General features: G+C 41.1%; 1 protein-coding gene across 2 annotated transcripts in view; it reads left to right on the top strand.

The window, feature by feature from the left end:
• The window catches only part of LOC135508233 (signal-induced proliferation-associated 1-like protein 1), a 69,796-nt gene extending 58,354 nt beyond the window's left edge, over window positions 1–11,442 (top strand). The window contains exons 11-21 of one of the 2 annotated variants that reach the window (XM_064928281.1): window positions 651–800; window positions 1,060–1,199; window positions 1,349–1,425; window positions 1,633–2,003; window positions 3,812–4,036; window positions 4,334–4,490; window positions 7,797–7,998; window positions 9,226–9,369; window positions 9,496–9,604; window positions 9,833–9,911; window positions 10,015–11,442. In XM_064928281.1, the coding sequence (XP_064784353.1) occupies window positions 651–800; window positions 1,060–1,199; window positions 1,349–1,425; window positions 1,633–2,003; window positions 3,812–4,036; window positions 4,334–4,490; window positions 7,797–7,998; window positions 9,226–9,369; window positions 9,496–9,604; window positions 9,833–9,911; window positions 10,015–10,158 (1,798 nt within the window). In that variant the 3' untranslated portion in view covers window positions 10,159–11,442. Of the gene's footprint in view, window positions 1–650; window positions 801–1,059; window positions 1,200–1,348; window positions 1,426–1,632; window positions 2,004–3,811; window positions 4,037–4,333; window positions 4,491–7,796; window positions 7,999–9,225; window positions 9,379–9,495; window positions 9,605–9,832; window positions 9,912–10,014 lie in introns of both variants that reach the window. The other variant, XM_064928280.1, reaches the window with a different exon arrangement.
• The last annotated feature ends 6,971 nt before the right edge of the window (window positions 11,443–18,413 follow it).

Here is an 18,413-nt window from a genome sequence, read left to right as displayed (position 1 = left end):
TCTATTGCTCTTCTTCTTAGTGTCTGTCTGTCTGTCTGTCTGTCTGTCTGTCTGTCTGACTGACTGACTGACTGACTGACCCACAGGCTTGCACGGCAAGAACCAATGAGAACAGGCAGCTGTAGATGGATGGATTCTAGTCATTGTAGTTCATTACCACGTTTTCTGAGCTTAAAGGAAAGTTCCACCCAAAAACTATCTTTTGGTATTTGTTTCATTCGTCCATTGTTGATATAGTCCCAAAATGTTTTGCATGTTAGCAATCATACCGGAAAATACAGAAATATATCCGGTATGATTGCTCACATGCAAAACATTTTGGGACTATATCAACAATGGACTAATGAAACAAATACCAAAGCATTGTTTTCCTTTAACTATGATGAGTTGGACAACATGTCTTAGAGAGAAATCTCTCGAGAGAAATGGCACAAACAGTGCGTTGAGCGCACAAACAAACTACAAAAACAAAATGGAATTCAAATAATTGAACCGACTTCGGTCAATTAGTTATTTAAAAACAGAAAATAAACAGACATTTTGGTTAATCGCTCACCAGTAGTGGTGTAACCATTCTTTCTGTCATTAAACATATTGAAATAACCTAAATGATAACTCCCTATGTATGTTGGTATGTATCCCTCTCTCAGGTATTCCCCAGGGAATGATAACTATGCCCTGGCCTGTTCAATCATAATGGGCCGCTCTCCACACACACGCAACTCCCCCACCAGTCTCTCCTACACAGACGCCGGGAGTGCAGGCTCCAACCACTGGAGACAGAAGTCCATGCCAGACGGGTGAGAGAACACTCAGGCCCCATCCAGACCATATCCCGATCATACACAGACCCAAATTCGCTGCAGGGTTTCGCTTTCATTGCTTTATTTCCAGATGTAGTCTGTATTTACTTTAATTCATTCTTTGGGAGTTATCCAACAACAGAAAGGAAATGACGGAAATATAATGATACGTTGTACTAACTGATATGATCAACTACTCTTCTTCAGTAAATAATGCAGCCTGACATGATGCCCTCTTCTTCCATCTCTTTCCCAGGTTTGACAACAATAACCGTCACTCCCCTGTGTCTGCTGAGCGTCAGGGAGTTGGAGAAGGGTCTAACGGGGCTAAGCCTGCTACCGGATGGCTCCGAGAGGGGGAGGGGGCCAACAGGGGAGCCGATAGAGCCACAACAGGTATGAGGACATGCTTTAGAAAATGCCCATGTCCTGTCTGGTGTTTTGGGTGATACAGAGGGTGACAGTCAGATATAGGATCACCTCTCTATGTTACTCATTTTGTTATCTGGTTGTCTCATTCCTCTGTTTGCTCCTGTCCCTCCCAGACCTAGCTGCCTCCAAGGCTGCAGTACCTCGTTTCCAGGAGCAGGGGGGGCACCTATCCCCCAACATTAACATCAAGGTCAGGCAGCAGGCACAAATATGACCAAATATGTATTTTAAGGTTTAGTGAAGAGGCTGTAGTGGACTTACAGGACCTTGAGCTCTGGCAGATAGACATAGGAATATAGCTAGCTTGGCAATGTATTGTTGTCTATGCCAAAGTAGCCGTCTTTATTTACTGTGGTCAAACAACCAGGAAGTGACTTTATGGTCCCTATCTCTACAGGTGGAAACTTCCTATTCCTCCAGCCAATCAGGCAGTAACACACTGTCCAGTAACGCCTCCAGCTCCGCCCACAGTGATGAGAAGTGGTATGAGATTGGCTCCAGCAGGACGGGGGTGCGGCCTGACTCAGAGCTCAACGGCTACCTGCAGCGGGAGTCCACAGACAGCGGCATCGACGCTACCTCTTACGGGGCCTCAGGGTCCGGGGGCTCCAGGGCCAGAGAGCGGCGGGCCCCAGAGACCTCTCCTTCAGCCCCAGACTCACCCGCCCCCCCAGGGAGCGGCGAGGATCCCGCCCTGAGCCCCCCTGTGTTCCCCTCAGCCCCAGACAGTGGCTCCTACACCCTCAGTGATGCTGCTTCCCATTCCAGGTGTGTGCCTCCCTGTGTTGTGCTACACTAGAGTTCTATTACAGTCAGCTCTTTATGCAGCCAATATTTCCTCTCACGTATCAATGTTTCATTAAGCAGACAGTGATGCATTGTAGTCCATATATATCCCCTATTGTCCCAGATGGAAAACTCCCAAGCCTTGCACTTTGTGGTGAGAGAGGTAGCAAGCTGCAATCTGGTGTGTGTGTGTGTGTGTGTGTGAGCTAGATTCTCACAAAGAGAAAGAGAGCACTTGAAACACTGAGGAATGCTGAATGTGTGAGCTCAACACTGTTAACACTCTAAACCACCGTTCCTTTGAGGGAACAGAGGCTTTCCTCCTCTCCTCAGCCTCTCCTCTGTGGCCCTGAAATAACTCCAGCACCACCAGACTAGTGACTTTGTTTTAATGTACACACAGCATGTCTGAGGTGGGAGACGCTCGCTTTCAAGACAAACTGGGGAGAAATATTGTTTGAAATGTTAAAGTAGAAGAAGTCCAAGGACACTGTGACCTATTCATTTCTCTCATTTCAGATGTGGAAGTGTCAGAAATGTAGTGTGTGGGGAAAAGTAGTGAAAAGTACCAGGTGTTTTTGAAATAGTTTTGAAACTTTTACAGAAATGTGTTCATAGATGAGTGCACATTACAGAAATGTATATACACCACCGTTCAAAAGTTTGGGGTCACTTAGAAATGTCCTTGTTTTTTAAAGAAAAGCTAAGAAAATTGTCCGTTAAAATAACATCGAATTGATCAGAAATATAGTGTAGGCATCGTTAACGTTGTAAATGACTATTGTAGCTGGAAACGGCTGATTTTTTTATGGAATATCTCCATAGGCGTACAGAGTCCCATTATCAGCAAGCATCACTCCTGTGTTCCAATGGCATGTTGTGTTAGCTTATCCAAGTTTATCATTTTAAAAGGCTAATTGATCACTAGAAAACCCTTTTGCAATTATGTTAGAACAGCTGAAAGCTGTTGTGCTAATTAAATAAGCAATAAAACTGTCCTTCTTTAGACACCGCTGTGTCCTACTCCCTTCACAGAACAGCACAAACTAGCCCTAACCAGAATAGAAGGAGGAGTGGGAGGCCCCGGTGCACAACTGAGCAAGAGGACAAGTACATTAGAGTCTAGTTTGAGAAATAGACGCCTCACAAGTCCTCAACTGGCAGCTTCATGAAATAGTACCCGCAAAACTCCAGTCTCAACGTCAACAGTGAAGAGGCTACTCCTGGATGCTGGCCTTCTAGGCAGAGTTGCAAAGAAAAAGCCATATCTCAGACTGGCCAATAAAAATAAAAGATTAAGATGGGCAAAAGAACACAGACACTGGACAGAGGAACTATGCCTAGAAGGCCAGCTACCGGAGTCGCCTCTTCACTGTTGACTTTGAGACTGGTGTTTTGCGGGTACTATTTAATGAAGCTGACAAAAAAATATATTTTCTTTCAAAGTGACCCCAAACTTTTGAACGGTAGTGTTTAATCAAGCAATAAGGCAGAGGGTGAGACTATAGCCAATATACCACGGCTGGGGGTTGTTCTTATGCATGACGCAACATGGAGTGCCTGGATACAGCCCATAGCCATGGTGTATTGGCCATATACCACAAACCCCTGAGGTGCCTTATTGCTGTTATAAACTGGTTACAAACATAATTAGAACAGTAAAAATAAATGTTTTGTCATACCCGTGCTATATGGTCTCATATACCACGGCTTTCAGCCAATCAGCATTTAGGGCTCGAACCACCCAGTTTATAAATATACCAATAATAGTCGTTTCTTTTTCCTCCCAGTACTCTGAGTTCGGGCCACTCAGGCAGTCCCATGGGTCCAGGCTGCAGCCCCAGCTCCTCCCAGGAGGAGTCAGCCCTGACCACCTCCCCTACCACCCACACTTCCCTTTCCCCTGGAGGCCCCAAGAGCTTCTACCCCCGCCAGGGAGCCACCTCCAAGTTCCTTATCGGCTGGAGGAAGCCTGGAGGCACCATCAACTCTGTGGACTTTGGCAACATACGCAAGTAAGCATGGGGGGAAATAGAGAAGGAATGTTGAACATACGTGTGTTTATTGATAGGTCAATGAGACCATTACACTGTGAGTCTTGTTGTGAAAGAATGTTCTTTCCCCATACAAACAAATCCTACTGTCCTAGATTGTTGATGTTATGGAGGCTTAAGATCTGAGTCGACTGAGATGCATTTCTCACCTCAGTCATGGCTCACGTTTGTTTATAAACAAGTGCAACACTCCCACCCTGTGGTTCAACTGAGAACTGCAACATAAAACTGCTGGTCTTCACTCTCCATCTTCCTCAGACGTCACCAGAGTGATGGGTTGCTGGGTGGCAACCCTCAGCTCCGGGCCCAACTCAGGGCCCAATCGCCCCAGCGGGTCAACAAGTCCAACCTGCAGGAAGAACTGAAGAAACTCATCACCCTGGACAGCCCCCCGCCCTCCTCCCACGATCAAAAGGTAGCTGGCAACGCTTTGTCACCATCATCCATTTTACTATGGACGTTATTGTTACATTGATTAGAAATCACATTTGAAATATACAGTACCAGTCAAAAGTTTGGACACACCTATTCATTCATGGGTTTTTTTTTATTTTTTACTATTTTCTACATTGTAGAATAATAGTGAAGACATCAAAACTATGAAAGAACACATATGGAATCATGTAGTAACCAAAAAGGTTTTTCAAAAATATAAATATATTTTATATTTGAGATTCTTTAAAGTAGCCACCTTTTGCTTTGATGCTAACTTTCCACACTCTAGGCATTCATTCAACCAGCTTCACCTGGAATGCGTTCCCGCATATGCTGAGCACTTGTTGGCTGCTTTTCCTTCACTCTGCAGTCCAACTCATCCATAATCATCTCAATTGGGTTGAGGTTGGGTGATTGTGGAGGCCAGGTAATTTGATATAGCACTCCATCACTCTCCTTCTTGGTCAAATAGCCCTTTCACAGCCTGGAGGTGCGTTGGGTCATTGTCCTGTTGAAAAACAAGTGATCGTCCTACTAAGTGCAAACCAGACGGGATGGCGTATCGCTGCAGAATGCTGTGTTAACCATGCTGGTTAAGTTTGCCTTGAATTCGAAATAAATTACTGACAATATCACCAGCAAAGCACCCCGATACCATCACACCTCCTACATGCTTCACGTTGGGAACTACACATGTGGAGATCATTCATTCACCTACTCTGCGTCTCACAAAAGCACGGCGGTTGGATCCCAAAATCTCAAATTTTGATGCATCAGACCAACGGACATATTTCCACCGCTCTAATGTCCATTGATCGTGTTTCTTGGCCCAAGCAAGTCCCTTCTTATTATTGGTGTCCTTTAGTAGTGGTATATTTTCAACAATTCGACCATGAAGGCCTGATTCACACAGTCTCCTCTGAACAGTTGATGTTGAGATGTGTCTGTTATTTGAACTCTGTGAAGCATTTATTTGGGCTGCAATTTCTGAGGCTGGTAACTCTAATGAACTTATCCTCTGCAGCAGTGGTATCTCTGGGTCTTCCTTTCCTGTGGAGGTCCTCATACAGTGGGGCAAAAAAGTATTTAGTCAGCCACCAGTTGTGCAAGTTTTCCCACTTAAAAAGATGAGAGAGGCCTGTAATTTTCATCATAGGTACACTTCAACTATGACAGACAAAATGAGAAAAAAAAACACATTGTCGGATTTTTAATGAATTTATTTGCAAATTATGGTGGAAAATAAGTATTTGGTCAATAACAAAAGTTTATCTCAATACTTTGTTATATACCCTTTGTTGGCAATGACAGAGAGGTCAAACATTTTCTGTAAGTCTTCACAAGGTTTTCACACACTGTTGCTGGTATTTTGGCCCATTCCTCCATGCAGATCTCCTCTAGAACAGTGATGATTTGGGGCTGTTGCTGGGCAACACGGACTTTCAACTCCCTCCAAAGATTTTCTATGGGGTTGAGATATGGAGACTGGCTAGGCCACTCCAGGACCTTGACATGCTTCTTACGAAGCCACTCCTTCGTTGCCCGGGCTGTGTGTTTGGGATCATTGTCATGCTGAAAGAACCAGCCAGGTTTCATCTTCAATGCCTTTGCTGATGGAAGGAGGTTTTCACTCAAAATCTCACGATACATGGCCCATTCAATCTTTCCTTTACACAGATCAGTCGTCCTGGTCCCTTTGCAGAAAGACAGCCCCAAATCATGATGTTTCCACCCCCATGCTTCACAGTAGGTATGGTGTTCTTTGGATGCATTCTCAGCATTCTTTTTTACCAAAAAGTTCTATTTTGGTTTCATCTGACCATATGACATTCTCCCAATCTTCTTCTGGATCATCCAAATGCTCTCTAGCAAACTTCAGACAGGCCTGGACATGTACTGGCTTAAGCAGGGGGACACGTCTGGCACTGCAGGATTTGAGTCCCTGGCGGCGTAGTGTGTTACTGAGGGTAGGCTTTGTTACTTTTGTCCCAGCTCTCTGCAGGTCATTCACTAGGTCCCCCCGTGCGGTTTTGGGATTTTTGCTCACCGTTCTTGTGATCATTTTGACCCCACGGGGTGAGAACTTGCGTGGAGCCCCAGACCGAGGGAGATTATCAGTGGTCTTGTATGTCTTCCAATTCCTAATAATTGCTCCCACAGTTGATTTCTTCAAACCAAGCTGCTTACCTATTGCAGATTCAGTCTTCCCAGCCTGGTGCAGGTCTACAATTTTGTTTCTGGTGTCCTTTGACAGCTCTTTGGTCTTGGCCATAGTGGAGTTTGGAGTGTGACTGTTTGAGGTTGTGGACAGGTGTCTTTTATACTGATAACAAGTTCAAACAGGTGCTATTAATACAGGTAACGAGTGGAGGACAGCTTGTTTGTAGGTGACCAAATACTTATTTTTCACTATAATTTGCAAATAAATTCATTAAAAATCCTATGTGATTTTCTGGATTTTTTTTCTCATTTTGTCTGTCATAGTTGAAGTGTCCCTATGATGAAAATTACAGGCCTCTCTCAACTTTTTAAGTGGGAGAACTTGCACAATTGGTGGCTGACTAAATACTTTTTTGCCCCACTGTAAGAGCCAGTTTCATCATAGCGCTTGATGGTTTTTGAGACTGCACTTGAAGAAAATTTCGAAGTTCTTGACATTTTCCGAATTGACTGACCTTCATGTCTTAAAGTAATTAATGATTCTTGTTTCTTTTTGCTTATTTGAGCTGTTCTTGCCATAATATGGACGTGGTCTTTTACCAAATATGGCTATCTTCTGTATACCCCCCTGCATTAAGAAGGAAAGAAATTCCACAAATTAACTTTTAACAAGGCATACCTGTTAATTGGAATGCAATTGAAGTGACTACCTATTGAAGCTGGTTGAGAGAATGTCAATAGTGAGCAAAGCTGTCATCAAGGCAAAGGGTGGCTACTTTGAAGTATCTCAAATATAAAATATATTTTGATTTGTTTTAACACTTTTTTGGTTACTACATGATTCCATATGTGTTGTTTCGTAGTTTTGATGGCTTCACTAATATTCTACAACGTAGAAAATAATACAAATAAATAAAAACCCTTGAATGAGTAGGTGTGTCCAAACGTTTGACTGGTACTGTATATAAAATATGTATTCCAGAGTAGTTGATGTGAGTATTTGCTTGATGAATCCAAACTCCCTCCCTTGCTTTGCCACGTAAACTGTGCAACATGCTAAAGTCTGAGTGTATAGGTCAATCAGCAGCCTCACAGTGCTCCTCTCTCTCCCCCTCACTCTCTTCAGCCCTCATTCCCTGTCCCCCCACCCAGCCGGCGCTCCCTGCAGAGGACCCTCTCAGATGAGAGCATCTACAGTGGCCAGCGGGAGCCCTCGCACAGTGGGCACAGAGACACACCCAGCGATCTGCTCTTCAACTGCTCCACCGTGCCCCGCTCGCCCACCGCCCGCCACGCGCCACCCCGACAACCCTCACATAAGTCTCTGGGTGAGCCTCAGATTATCCTGCAAATTATCCTTGAGTAAAGGGAATGCCATTTCATTCCAATTGAGTTCTATCTCAAACCAGGGGAGCAGGGTTTATCTTAGAAGTGTTATCAGATTAATGCCATAACTCCTCCTCTTGATATTCCCAAACCCGCATGTGCGAGCGTAATCATCGCCTGACAATAATTAGCATAACGCAACGGACATAAATATCCCTAGAAAATATTCCTATTCATGAAAATCTCAAAATAAATATATTGAGACACAGCTTAGCCTTTTGTTAATCACCCTGTCATCTCAGATTTTCAAAATATGAACGCTAGCCAACGCTAGACAAGCATTTGTGTAAGTTTATCGATAGCCTAGCATAGCATTATGCCTTGCTAGCACGGAAATCAGAAAAGCAATCAAATTAAATCGTTTACCTTTGATGAACTTTGGATGTTTTCACTCACGAGACTCCCAGGTAGATAGCCAAAGTTCATTTTTTCCCAAAATATTATTTTTGTAGGCGAAATAGCTCCGTTTGTTCTTCACGTTTGGCCGAAAAATATTCCAAATTAGCTCCATAATATTGACAGAAACATGGTAAATGTTGTTTATAATCAATCCTCACGGTGTTTTTCTAATATCTATTCGATAATATATCCGTTGGGACAATTAGTTTTTCGGTAGGACCGATTGGAGTAATGGCTACCTCTGTATTTTACGCAAGAATCTCTCTCGGAACCACCATACGGCTATTCTTCAACAGAAATGCGTAAAACTATACTATACAATACTGTAGACACCTTGGGGAATACGTAGAAAGCGTAAGCTCGTTGATGGTACATTCACAGCTGAATAGGGAGTCATTGGAACGCAGAGTTTTCAAAACCTGGGGCACTTCCGGATTGGATTTGTCTCTGGCTTTCGCCTGTAACATCAGTTCTGTTATACTCACAGACAATATCTCTACAGTTTTGGAAACGTTAGAGTGTTCAATTATATGCATATTGTAGCATCTCTTCCTGACAAAATATCCCGTTTAAAACAGGAACGTTTTTTTTTCCAAAAATGAAAATACTGTTCCCTAGTACCAAGAGGTTTAAGTGTGTTTACCATTATGTGTATATGGAGTATAATTGGTCATCTTTTTTAGTGCTTTATTTGATGGGAAAGGCTTCTGATATTTTGGGGCTTTTTGGTAATCTGCTGTCTCTCCTCCCTCTCTCCTCCCCCCTTTCAGGTGACCTGTGTGAGTTGTCCAGCCAGGACCAGGGGGGCATGAGGCAGCAGCTGGGGGACCCAGGCCTCATACCCCTACCTAACTCTGGAGCTGACCACGCTCTGGACTGGTCAAACCTGGTAGATGCTGCCAAGGCCTTCGAGGGTAGGCAAAGTAAGCTAGAGATGTATTATCTTTACCAGCAGAGGGCAGTGGCACTCTGTCTCATTGCTTTGTGTTGTCCATATGAGCTGTTACTGAAGCTGTAACTGTTCTGTTTTTCTCTGGCAGTTCAGAGACTGTTATCTGTAAATGATGAAAGCTCCAGGCCAGAGGTCACAGACACCAGCCCCCAGCAGGCAGAACCCCAGGCTGCCCCAGAGAGACACCCCTCGCCTGGGTAAGACCCATTTACCATGCACGTCCAGATAATTCTGTAGACATAGGTAGGGCCAGGAGTTTATCCTACAACGTGGGCCCAGTTTTTCCCAGCTAGGTCACATGGCCAGGAATTATTCAACTCCTTTGCCTATTATTCAACTCCTCTGCCTAAGCCAATTTGGCCCAGGTCATGCTAGTCTTGTTTTAGTTTAGAATATGGCAGTGAACAGTGTGTCCCCTCCCACAGTGAGAGCCCAGCCTGTCTGATGGGGAAGGTCAGCCAGCTGGAGTCAATGGTGAAGCTGCTGCAGGATGACCTTATTAAGGTGAGACAAGACACAACCAGACCTCTAGCACCCGAGTCTTAGCCTAGCCATCTTGTACTCTCCTCTCTGTGTTATTGATGACTCCCCCTATGTGTGTGTCCAGGAGAAGGATACCAAGGTGTCCCTGCAGGCCCAGATACAGAGCCTGAGAGAGCACAACCAGCGGCTCCACGAGGAGTCCTACAGCGCCTCGGCCAAGCTCAAGAAGTTCACAGAGTGGGTCTTCAACACCATCGACATGAACTGACTCCGTCTATGTGCAGCAGACAGGAGGAGCACCTGAACACACGTGACCACAACACACTCAAACTTAAACTGATTCACACGATGGGTGCTCAGAACCACAGGAGTTGGTCTTTGATTCCTTCTACATTAACTGTGATTCTGCTATTGACATGGACCGATTCACAGTGGATCTAAATGCTATATGATCAACATGAACTGAATCACTTTGGTCTTCAACGGTCCCATCATGAACTGATTTGCCAAGCTTATTATTGTCATGATCATCATAGCCCAGGGAAGTTAATACAGCTCTGTCAGACATGCAGGGACACTACAGTACAGTGCCAGCAAATCCTAAAGAAAAGATTGCATGCTGTTGATCTCTCAGTCTTTCTCCCTCTCCATCCTCTCTCTCCTCCTATAAAACCTCACTGAGCAGTAAGTGGTTGTGGTATTACACATCCACTGTGTTGAAAAATGATGACAATTCATCATCAACTACAGCTGTTCAACAATTGATTTTGTAAATATATATGAACAGAAATGTTACCACTGAAAAAAAACGGATATCGTTTTGCCACTTCCCCATGTCTCTCTATGGAGTGACCTCATTTCAGGAGAGTAAAATGGGCTTACTGGATGCAGTAGTACCAGATTGTACTATTGGTTTCTGTGTGAAAACAACTGGGCTGTCTGGGTGGACGACTGGAAGGAGAGGGTTACTGTTCAATGAACTTCATAGTGACAATATTAATTCTTCTTGATCTATTTTAATATCCTACCAGAATATTGGTATGGTTCCTTCCTTGCCTGGCTGCGGTTTTGGATCCACAGGGCCACCTTGTGATTATAACATGTCAGATTACATGGCAATATGTACTATACTCGATCCTGGTCCGCAGCGTTTTAGAAGGCCTCTGGTGCCACACGTGATCCTTTTCTACTCTCTGTAGATGAAATCGCTACTGTATGCCATGCCATATAAAGAGGTTATGGTCCTGAAATGCCGGTTACAGTCCTCTGTAAGTCTATTAGTGAGTCCAACCTGACCATTGGTCTGCTTAGAAGGGAGACCTGACACCTGTTAATGGTGCGACTTGGGAGACCCTCCATGTCTACAGTCAGTTGTACTATTAAACCTCCAAGCTTTCCCGTATGGTCTTACACTGTACACCCTGTATATAACAAAGGATTCTGATGCTCATCATAATTTGCACCTTCATTCATGTTTTACAGCATGTGATGATCTTTCCTTTGAGCTGTGATGTATAAAAATGTTTATATCTATTAAAGATATTTTGTGCAATTTTGTCTTTGTTCAGGGGTCGTTGTAGTGATTGTGTCTTTGTACAGCAGTCATTATAGTGTGGGGCTGCACACCCAAATGCAGATATGGTATGTATGATGTAGCCACAGGACAGGGTTCCGCTTATTTTCCGCTAATCCATGTAGATTATTTATAGATGTGCTAGATTATAATCATGGTTAGCTTTTAGCGGCAGTAGTGCATTGATTTGATCCATTCTCCTCCGTATTTATTTGCATAATGAAGCAACTTTTAGTAACTTTTGGTTCTAGAATATGGATTTGAGATCTAATGTTTCGTATGAGGTGACAGTACAGAATGTCACCTTTAATTTGAGGGTATTTTGAGACGTATCTGTTCTACCGTTTAGAAATGAAAGCACTTTATGTATTTAGTCCCCCATTTGAAGATGTCGTAAGTATTTGCACAAATTCACTTATAGTGTATTAAAGTAGTCAAAAGTAAAGTGCATTACATTTTGTTTTATGGGCCTAATAATAAAGACGTAATTTAATGTTAAAAATGAATGACCTTTTAATGTGGCATGAACACAACCGGTCATGATATTTTCATCTGGTTGTCAAATAAATCACTTCTAAAAGTAGGCTAACTGCCTGGTCTTCCACCCAAATAATTCCAGCATCCAAACTGCATGTATTCTGGCGACATGATACATGGAAATACACATCTGTTACAAAACAGTGTGCCTAATGATATTTAGCTATGGTCATTGATTAGGTCTATATTGATTAGGTCTATATTAATTAGGTCTATATTGATTGGGTCTATATTAATTAGGTCTATATGAATGAGGTCTATATTGATTTGGTCTATATTAATGAGGTCTATATTGATTATATCTATATTAATTAGGCCTATACTAATTCGATTTTAGGTTGATATTGATTAGGTCTCTATTGATTAGGTCTCTATTGATTAGGTCTATATTAATAAGGTCTATATTGATTAGGTCTATATTAATGAGGTCTATATTGATTAGGTCTATATTAACGAGGTCTATATTGATTAAGTCTATATTAATGAGGTCTATGCTGATTAGGTCTATATTAATGAGGTCTATATTAATTATGTCTATATTGATTAGGTCTATATTAATGAGGTCTACATTGATTAGGTCTATATTAATTAGGTCTATGTTGATTAGGTCTATATTAATTAGGTCTATATTGGTTAGGTCTATATTGATTAGGTCTATATTGATTATGTCTATATTAATTAGACCTAATTAATTAGGTCTATATTGATTAGGTCTATATGAATTAGGTCTATATTGATTGTGTCTATATTAATTAGGTCTATATTAATGAGGTCTATATTGATTAGGTCTATATTAACGAGGTCTATATTGATTAGGTCTATATTAATGAGGTCTATGCTGATTAGGTCTATTTTAATGAGGTCTATATTAATTATGTCTATATTGATTAGGTCTATATTAATGAGGTCTACATTGATTAGGTCTATATTAATTAGGTCTATATTGATTAGGTCTATATTAATTAGGTCTATATTGGTTAGGTCTATATTGATTAGGTCTATATTGATTATGTCTATATTAATTAGACCTAATTAATTAGGTCTTAGGTCTATATTGATTAGGTCTATATGAATTAGGTCTATATTGATTGTGTCTATATTAATTAGGTCTATATTAATGAGGTCTATATTGATTAGGTCTATATTAACGAGGTCTATATTGATTAGGTCTATATTAATGAGGTCTATGCTGATTAGGTCTATATTAATGAGGTCTATATTAATTATGTCTATATTGATTAGGTCTATATTAATGAGGTCTACATTGATTAGGTCTATATTAATTAGGTCTATATTGATTAGGTCTATATTAATTAGGTCTATATTGGTTAGGTCTATATTGATTAGGTCTATATTGATTATGTCTATATTAATTAGACCTAATTAATTAGGTCTTAGGTCTATATTGATTAGGTCTATATGAATTAGGTCTATATTTATTGTGTCTATATTAATTAGGTCTATATTAATTAGGTATATATTGACTAGGTTTATAATGACTAGGTCTATAATAATTAGGTCTATATTAATTAGGTTTATATTAATTAGGTCTATATTGATTAGGTTTATATTGATTATGTCTATATTAATTACATTTGTATTAATTAGGTTTTATATTAATTAGGCCTTAGGTCTATATTGATTATGTCTATATTAATTATGTCTATATTGATTAGGTTTATATAAATTAGTTCTTAGGTCTATGTGATTAGGTCTATATTGATTAGGTTTATATTAATTAGGTCTATATTAATTAGGTCTATATTAATTAGGCCTATATGGATTAGGTTTATATTGATTAGGTATATATTGATTAGGTCTATATTGATTGGGTCTATTAATTGATACATCTTGCTGACAAATGTACATTTTTTGTAGCCTGAAAAGTTTGGACACCAGAAATTAGGCTGAACCTGTCCCGGGAAAAATGTGATGGCCACGCTAACGCACACATGTCAACATACTAGACTAGGCTACAATGTGTATTACCATGAACTTCTAATAGGCCTACCGGTAGTGATGTAGTAGTAAAAACAATTGGTGGGTTATCTCTGATTGTCTAACGCTCCCTATACTTTCAATGCATTTTGTGGCGTTTACTTGCGTTTACCCTCCGCTAGGCCTACCCCACTGGCAGTAGCCTATCCTCTCAGCTGAGGCAATTCTACACACAGGAACATATGCAGAACAGGTAGCCTACATTCACTATAGACCTCATACTTAGTTGAATCAAAGCATGTTTGTTGTCCATAATTCATGAGTTAATGCTTGAAGTCTATACAGACCATGTGATATAAAACACTGCTTTTCTGTCCTTACTTTAATAGCATTTATGACAGTGTTATTTGTCATTACTAAGCATTTAAACAATGGAATTAGAACATTTAACTTAAACCCTGTGTGTATCTTGGAGATCTCTGAAAATGGACTGTAACTGTATCTAACTATGTCTACATAACATTTCATTATGTTCTGCCGTGACAACAGTCCTCAAATCCAATATAACGTAGTCCTATGCCGAATGCTTCTCACAGAAATAGTCAACTATAGGCCTACTGTCATTAATGTACTTGTTGGATGGATTGGGTGCACGTTGGTGTCTAGTAATATTGTTGACCGTCATCAGCTGATCCAGGAAATAAAACAAATATTGATAGAAAATAATAAAGGTAAATAAATGGTCTAGTACTTCTGGCCACAGACGGCACTGTCACGCCCTGGTCGAAGTATTTTGTGTTTTTCTTCATTTATTTGGTCAGGCCAGGGTGTGGCATGGGTTTTTGTATGTGGTGTGTTTTGTATCAGGATTGTAGCTTAGTGGGGTGTTCTAGATAAGTCTATGGCTGTCTGAAGTGGTTCTCAATCAGAGGCAGGTGTTTATCGTTGTCTCTGATTGAGAACCATATTTAGGCAGCCATATTCTTTGAGTGTGTCGTGGGTGATTGTCCGTTGTGTATTAGTTTGCACGAGTATTTAGGCTGTTTCGGTTTTCGTTACGTTTATTGGTTTTGTAGTGTTTGTATTTGGATTCGTGTTGCTTCAGTTTATTAAACATGGATCGCAATCTACACGTTGGTCCGACTCTCCTTCACACCTAGAAAACCGTAACAGGCACGGAGAACACCAGCACCCGTGTACACCTGAAAAACAAAGCAATGATCGCTCTAAACAGCTGACCGACAAAAAGTAAACAATGGTAAATCAACGGTTAAATCTAACGCTTTGGGATAAAGGCTATTTTAATCAAGGACGCATGGCAAACAAATGGAGGAAGTACAAGATAAAATTAATTCTCAAATAAGCACAGCTGAGGCAGACATTCAGCCCTACTGAATGGTGTAGTCTTAGATATGACCAAATAAATGGTGTAAACCATGACAGAGAGGTGGGGGTGTTAATTTCATTTGGAAGCTTTTATTTTCATATTTACCACTAAAACAGCTACCACTGTATTTTAAACAAATAGAAGAATGGTTAAATTAGCATTATATTTATATATATATATATTTTTTTTTTTTTGGGGGGGGGGGGTTAAATTGAACCTTTATTTAACAAGGCAAGTCAGTTAAGAACAAATTGTTATTTACAATGACGGCTTACCCCGGCCAAACCCGCTGCTCTATGGGACTCCCAATCATGGCCGGATGTGATGCAGCCTGGATTCAAACCAGGGACTGCAGAGACGCCTCTTGCACTGAAATGCAGTGCCTTAGACCGCTGTGCCACTCAGGACCCCCCCAATATTGTACTTTTGTTGCATTAAGGGGAGCTAACGTCTCATTCAGGGGAGCTGAGCTCTCATTCCCCCGTAATTCGTACCCTGCTTGCCAGTCCAGTGGCAGCCTCAGAAGGTGGGCGGTAGCATGTGTTATTTTGTGATTAATAATGAGCTGCTGTTTTTCCACTGACAGACCATTACACAACAGCCTAACTGAGGCTACAGCATGTCGCACCCAGCCAGATCCACCATGAGAGAGGGAGAGGGTTTTAGGTGATGCCTTGGCATTGAATGAGTTTTATACAGGGAGGTTATTTGTTGATATAGTTGTAATATTGCTGACCCTGCAGCTGTCTTGAACCAGGTCTTTCTTGCAAAAAACTTGGATAAATGAAGATTAAATAGAAAAATCAAAAGCTTAAAGGACCATGTTTTTCCAAGTATGTTTTCTCTGCTGAGTTCAGAGTTGCTGACTTCTCCAGATGTTCTCTCTAGGTCCTAGGACATGATTTAGAACATATGCATGCTGTGGTGTACATAGATAAGAACCTGTCCCAGTTTACTGATCCAGTTGAATAATGCAGTGAGTCCAGAGAGGAGCAGAGGTGATGGGGGATGTCAGATGTGGTTAATATATCACCAGGGAAGAACTGTGGCGAATGTCTCCTCAATAATTCAGCATGAATGCAGATGAAGCCTGGCTCCTTTAAAGCTGATTAGAATGAGACCTCCTTCTCTGCTTGTTAATGATGCAGAGCCTAGATTGTCTTAATGGTACATTTGGCTGATGTAAGTGGGAGATGTTACAGTAACAGCTTTGCAGGTCACGGACATAATGCAATACTGTACGGTGTGGGGCGTGGGGGATTATCATATCGCCATATTACTGTGGTTTGTTTTACTGTCAGCACCAACAAAGGGTATTGTTAATACTCAGACATAATAGGGGAGGGTAGTAATAGTATATGGTTAACAGTACTATATGAGAAGGTTCAATGGAAGCACTCTGGGGTTACTTTTCTTTGTACATTTAATAATAGACGTGACACACGTAGTCTGTCATCTGACTTTCCTATTCAGCTCTGACTGGTTTGCTTGTGTTTCTGTGAGCTTGCTTTTTACACAATTCGATGTTGAATGATGATTTGCATCCAAATTAGAAATGCTCCCTTTGACGCAGTTCATCTGATAGAAGCAGAAGGTAAGCTGCATGTTTCTGAGGTGTCCTTGGTTTCAGTCGCAGCATGTGGGCTGCTCGGCTACAAGAAAAGGTGTTACAGAGGAATGACAGGGAAGGAATTAGAGTAGACAACAAGGATATATGCTGCAATACAGGCCCTTGTGCTCTGTTTGAGTTTATATATGTAGACGGTTAACTGGTTCTGTGAAAAGTCTTTGTGTGTGTGTGTGTGTGCATGTGCACGTGTGAGTGTGTTTGTATGTATTCATAAATTGGCCAGGCAAAGATTTTCTGGGAGAATATTCATTGGGGGAATTTGGATCTCATTTATGAGAGAAAAAAAAGCTTCCGCCATTTTGGTTGGCCATTTAAGCTTGTTCCTAGAGTGTTAAAGAGAGAGAGAGCGGGAGGGCAAGGGAAAGAGATTATCGTCTCTTGCCATCCTGGAACAAGCACATTTTTAGTTGGAATATGTTTCTATAGCATGTTGATGAGAATTACAGAATAACTACACTACAGTTTGTCAGTTCATTAAGTGGGTGCAGTCTTGACCATTTAAAACCCAGTAGCCTTTGACTTGCACATTCATTTATTTATGTGCAGCCTGTAGAATATGGGTTTTCAATTAAATGTTAATGAAACCGTGGATTAACAAGCTACACATTTAATCATCTCTCCATTATTTCAAATTCATCCTGTACCATCAAAGTGTAACTTGGCCTTCATTATGATTTCATGGTCCTCTTAATGGAATGATTCTTATTTTCAGCATCAGTGGCCTCAGAGACTAGATGTAATATAGTAAATGTAAAACTGTGACACTCAAATTAGTATGATATGGTTACATAAGACAGAAGATTACTTAAAAAAAATTAAAGGCGTGAGGTTGCTCAGGGTTGATGAGTAGGCTTTTTAACGCGAATGTCTAGCAACCCAAACGTTGCGTGTTTTAATCACATTACGGACAACATTAGCATTTTAGCTAATTAGCAACTTTACAACTACTTTTGAGCTACTTTGCAACTACTTAGCATGTTAGCTAACCTTTCCCCTAACTCTAACCTTAACCTCTAACTCCTAACCCTAACTTTAACCCTAACATAAACCCCTAACCCTAGCCTTAAACCGTAGCCCTAACCTTAACCCTAAGCCCTAGCCTAGCTAACATAAGCCACCAAGCCACCTATTTTATGAATTGTAATTCGTAACATATCATATGAAATGAATGATGAACATCCACAAATGAATATATTCCATACAAAACGTAGCATATTATAAAACAGATTTACATTTACTATGTTACGTCTACCCCTGAGTCCAGGTTCTGTGTACAGCTCTCTCTGCCCTGCTTTCCTGCTCTGCTACCCAGCATCCAAAGCTCTCCATCTCATCTCCTCTCTTCCAACCCATCTCTCACTCACCCTTTCTCTGCGCTATCTGTCTTTCGCTCCTCCCTCTTTTTTCTCTCTTTATCTTCTCTCTAATTCCCGTTTACCTCCCCCTTTCCCAACTCAA

The sequence above is a fragment of the Oncorhynchus masou genome, chromosome 21 (assembly GCF_036934945.1).
Source record: "Oncorhynchus masou masou isolate Uvic2021 chromosome 21, UVic_Omas_1.1, whole genome shotgun sequence".
NCBI lineage: Eukaryota > Metazoa > Chordata > Actinopteri > Salmoniformes > Salmonidae > Oncorhynchus > Oncorhynchus masou.
This window is presented reverse-complemented; position numbering and strand designations above follow the sequence as displayed.